Source organism: Glycine max, chromosome 6 (genome assembly GCF_000004515.6).
Source record: "Glycine max cultivar Williams 82 chromosome 6, Glycine_max_v4.0, whole genome shotgun sequence".
Classification (NCBI taxonomy): Eukaryota; Viridiplantae; Streptophyta; class Magnoliopsida; order Fabales; family Fabaceae; genus Glycine; species Glycine max.
In genome coordinates this window covers 35,643,884-35,648,771 of record NC_038242.2, presented here as the reverse complement: position 1 = coordinate 35,648,771, position 4,888 = coordinate 35,643,884, and the positions used below count along the sequence as shown (strand labels likewise).

General features: G+C 35.8%; 1 protein-coding gene across 1 annotated transcript; it reads left to right on the top strand.

Annotated features, from left to right (window-relative positions):
• Positions 1–2,865: 2,865 nt before the first annotated feature.
• On the top strand, positions 2,866–4,671 carry LOC102665258 (uncharacterized). Its single transcript, XM_006582581.1, has 2 exons — positions 2,866–3,490; positions 3,572–4,671. The coding sequence occupies exons 1-2, from the start codon at positions 2,866–2,868 to the stop codon at positions 4,669–4,671; spliced, it is 1,725 nt and encodes a 574-aa protein (XP_006582644.1).
• Positions 4,672–4,888: the final 217 nt, after the last annotated feature.

Below are 4,888 nucleotides of genomic sequence, written 5' to 3'. Positions count from 1 at the left end.
GTAAAAGAAGGAAGATCCCAAAAGACAAAAGATAAAGGATGAAATTGGATGATAATTATTTTTTTTCTCTAATAAGTGTTATGAGTACAAAATTGCCTCTATGGAAAGCAATCATAAATCTTCGTCAGAAGCGTACATAAAATAAATATTTTTTTTTTCAACATAATTTATTTCATACTCAAAATCAACCATAATTTAAATCATGCATCACTTAATTAAAAGATACAAAAACCGTTGTCACTTATGTCAACTCTTATTAGTATCGGAGGGTAGTTATATGCTTACACAACATTCCAATATTAATCTTGAAATAACTCATGAAGATCTTCCCTTTGGAGTGTATATATATAAGTTACTTAAATTCAGTATTGATATATCCATATATAAGCATTTGAGCTTAATAATTAGCTATTTGCTTTCCTAGTCTATTTGAGGTTTTGTAAAACCATGGCAACTTCAATGAAGTCAATACAATTTGTTATCTTCCTAATTGTTATGACATTGCTTGTTGCGAGTTCAGAAGCAAGAATTTCCCCCGAGTTCTCAACAATGATCAGGAAGAAGGTTCATACAAAAATTGGCTTACGTGAATTAATCAACAATGTACGAAGTGGTGAGTGGCACCAAACGAGGTCAATGCTAGGTGGAAGGTTACAGAGAGTTTCACCTGCAGACCAGATCCTCAGCATCATTAGCCATGCCAAAATTATTAAAACAAAGTTAATAGGTTTAATTTTTTGTCTCAATAATTTAGAATAATTTTTTTTTGTTTCTGTAAATTATTTATTTTTGTTTTAATAATGTATTTGTTTTATTTTTTTATCTATAAGGTGTTTTAATTAACGCTTTGAATAGAAAAAAAAAGTGTTATCTATAGTATTTTACAGGAAAAAAATTTACAAGAATTAAAATAAATATTTTTTACAGTGACGAAAATAAAAAAAATTATAAAAAAACGAAAAAGGTATTTAAATCAAGTTAATAAACAATTTGTGTTGTTGCTTTCTGTAACGAATCTTAATATTAAGTTAAACTCGTTGGGACATGCACTCCTTTTTTTTATTTGATCTAATAAGGTTATTTCTAGAAGTAAATATTGGAAGGTGGGGTACGATGATAAACTTGCTTATATATACTTGTCTCGTTTTCACTCTTGTACTCTATTTTCAAATCTAAAATCACATTTCTTGTTTGTGATGCTTATATGTATACGTACCTTAAAAAATATAATGAGTCAATCAAGTGATAGTTTAACTTATGTGATTATTAGGCCTTATAGTGTTTTAATTAATTTCCGTTACCATTATATTTTAAAAAATATTCTTCCTTTCCAATAAAGTTGTTGCCCGTTAATACACATCTTGGTGTTGATTATACCATGTTTGTATGCACGTACCTTGGTCAAACTAATATTCTTTACCATCCTAGTTATAATCAAAAGATATCTAAAAAAAACATAAAAAAAGAACATATGCAGTTAAAAAAATTTATTTGATGAAAAGAAAATCCAATATAAATAGTAGAAAGAATAATTTAGGATACAAGAAAAGAATGAAATTATTTTTTTAAAGCTTTTTTCTTTCACAAGTCTCCTAAAGAATTGAGTTTCTTTTGTTTTCTTAATTGAATTTTATTATTTCATGATGATCAAACCTTTTTCAGCAACTGCGACCTGTTTTCAGCAACTGTAATGTGCCTTTCAGAGCAGCCACCATATGTAGTTCTTTGGAGATATAATTCCCATCTTTGGCAGCTTCTGTTAATGCATAATTTGATCTTATTAGCTAAAAGTATGATTTCAAGATAGCTGTGTCTAGAATTTTTTAGGCCTTAAACAAATTTTATATTTAAAAATTATTAATTAAAATTTAATAATCAAACAATTTAAACATCTCATTCAATAATAATTTATTTAACTAATATTTTTGCAATATATTTTATCTCTAAGTTAATTTAAAAAATAATAATTTTGTATTCTTTCAAAAATGACAACAATTACCTGTATTATTAATAATATTATGTAAACATTACGTGATGTAAAAATAATTAATTTTTTTAATATAATTTAATATTTCTAATAAAACATTAATTTCTTTTGTTAGTATTTTTTTTATTATATTTGCTTCACAAAACAATTTAATATCACTAATATCAAATTAATATTTACTAAAACTTTCGACATTAATATAATATTTTTTTTAATTCAAGTCATTCTATTTAAAATTCTTAACTATTATAAACTTAGAGCACAGAGTGGACTTATATATATAAACTAAGAACTTGGAAGAGAGATTGACGGAAATTAAAATACACCAAGATCTAATTTAATCACAGAAGTTGAACCCCCATCACTATTGTTTAATCATCACAAACAAGAAAAGTGGTTTTGTTATGAACAAAGAGGACAAGGTCCTGGGTGAAGAGGAAGGCGTGATGTGGGCACAATCGAGGCGACTGAAGAAGGTGCCCAAGCATTGGGACGCCTATCAGATGGACTGAGAAGGCTCAAGTAGGGATTGTCATAGGAGCTTTAGGCGGGAAGGGTGGTCATTGGGGTTTTTAGCATTGGTAGTTAGTTAGTTAGGGCATAGCAACTAACTAATCACTTACGATTAGGCTGAGTTTCATGAGGATATAAATAGCTTGTAAGCTTCGTATAATGAATAAGAATATCCAGAAGCTTTTTCTTCCTCCTGAATTCTCTCCCTCGTCTCTTCTCTATAATCTCCCTTCGTGCTAGAATCCTTCTTCCTTCTCTGCGAATACCACTGCTCCTCTTAGGTTTCATGTTGTTAGCAAGGAGGTTCCCTAGCCCTTAAAAGTTAGGTATCATTGGTACTTTCATTGACGCATTTCGTAGCAAGTATGGCGGAAGGCACGCGATCGAAAGCTCTGTCATCGGAAAAAATGGAGGAATTATTCGCGAAATTTGCAGCGTCGTTCGAAGCAAAGATGGAAAACCTTGCAGAACGAATGGCGCACCTCGAAGCAAATCGGTGCAATCCACAACAAACACAACTGGAGACGACACCGTTCTCAGCATCGGGATTGCACACAGCACCACATCGGATGAAGCTCGATGTTCCAAGATTCGACGGTTCCGATGCCACAGGCTGGATCTTCAAGATAACGCAGTTCTTTGAGTATCATACAACACCAGATCACGAAAGATTAACGATCGCATCATTTTATATGGAAGGACAGACATTGGCTTGGTTTCAATGGATGCATCGAAACGGCCAATTATCGTCCTGGCCAGCATTCCTTCATGCTCTTCATTCGCGATTTGCGTCAACAACGTACAAAGATCCAACTGGTTTGCTATGCAAACTGCAGCAGCGAACAATGATAAACAACTATCTCTTTGAATTTGAAGCTTTAGCAAATCGTATCATAGGGTTTCCTTCTTCAATTGCCTTGAGTTGCTTCATTTCTGGATTAAATCCGGCGATCTGCCGTGAGGTCCAAGTTCTGCAACCAGTTTCGTTGAGTCAGGAAGTAGCATATGCTAGGTTGCAAGAAGAAAAGCAGAACGATGCATGAAGGACATTTCGACCTTCGTCAGTTGTAGGAGCTTCCTCAAGCTCTCGACCATCGCTATTACCCACTCCATCCACCAACCCCCCACTGTTACCAACACCGGCACAAACAGCTTCTTCCAGCATTCCATTCAAGAGACTAACTCCAGAAGAATTGGCCTTATGGCAAGAAAAGGGACTATGGTTTCAGTGTGATGAAAAATACTTGAGAGGACATAAGTGTTCCTCTTCCCTTTTCCTGCTGATTGTTGAAGATGACGATGCGGCTTTAGAGTCCAATGAGCAGCAACCTCTTCTTCCAGAACTCATTTCAGACCCTCCACCAGCACAGTTAAGCCTCAATGCATTGTCTGGTCAGGTAGTGCCAGAAACTCTGAGAATGCAGGGTTACATTAAAAGACAACCAGTGAGTATCCTGATCGATGGAGCCAGTACGCACAATTTTGTGCATCACAAGGTAGTTATGACGTTGGGGTTAAACACAACTGCAATGTCGCCATTGAGGGTCACAGTTGGCAATGGTGACAAGCTACAATGCCAACAGACTTGTCCAAATATAGAGGTAACCATTCAACAGCACGCCTTTGTTATAGATTTTCATGTTTTACCTATATGTGGTGTTGATTTAGTGTTGGGAGTTCAATGGCTGAAAACATTGGGGCCAGTATTAACTGATTATACTACGTTGACAATGAAATTTATGGTCGTCGGCCACCTAGTGGAGTTACAAGGCGAGCACGGACAGGCCCTGGAATCCATCTCTTCATCACAGTTACGCCGCATGATACACACAGATGGTGCCAGCACATTGTTTCACATTCGACTGGAGCCCCACTCGTCCTCGTCAGGGGAAATTACTCCGATACCAAAAGAAATCGAAGACTTGCTTGACCAATACTCTCAACTATTCCAGCCATTAGTGGACCTTCCGCCCTCGAGAACCACTGATCACGCCATTAACATCATACCCAATGCAACTCTGATGAATGTGCGTCCATATAGGTACCCTCACTTTCAGAAGAAGGAAATAGAAGATCAGATAAGCTCTATGTTAGACAAGGGATTCATACGGCCCAATGCTAGTCCATTTTCTTCCCCAGTCCTGTTGGTGAAGAAGAAGGATGGGCCGTGACGGTTTTGTGTCGACTACAGGGCACTTAACGCTATAACAGTGCGTGATAGGTTCCCCATTCCAATGGTGGATGAGCTCCTAGACGAACTGGGTGGAGCTCGATGGTTCTCCAAGTTGGATTTGATGCAAGGCTATCATCAGATTCTGATGAAGGAGGGAGACATCAACAAAACTACATTCTGAATGCATCAAGGGCATTACAAGTTTAGAGTGATGC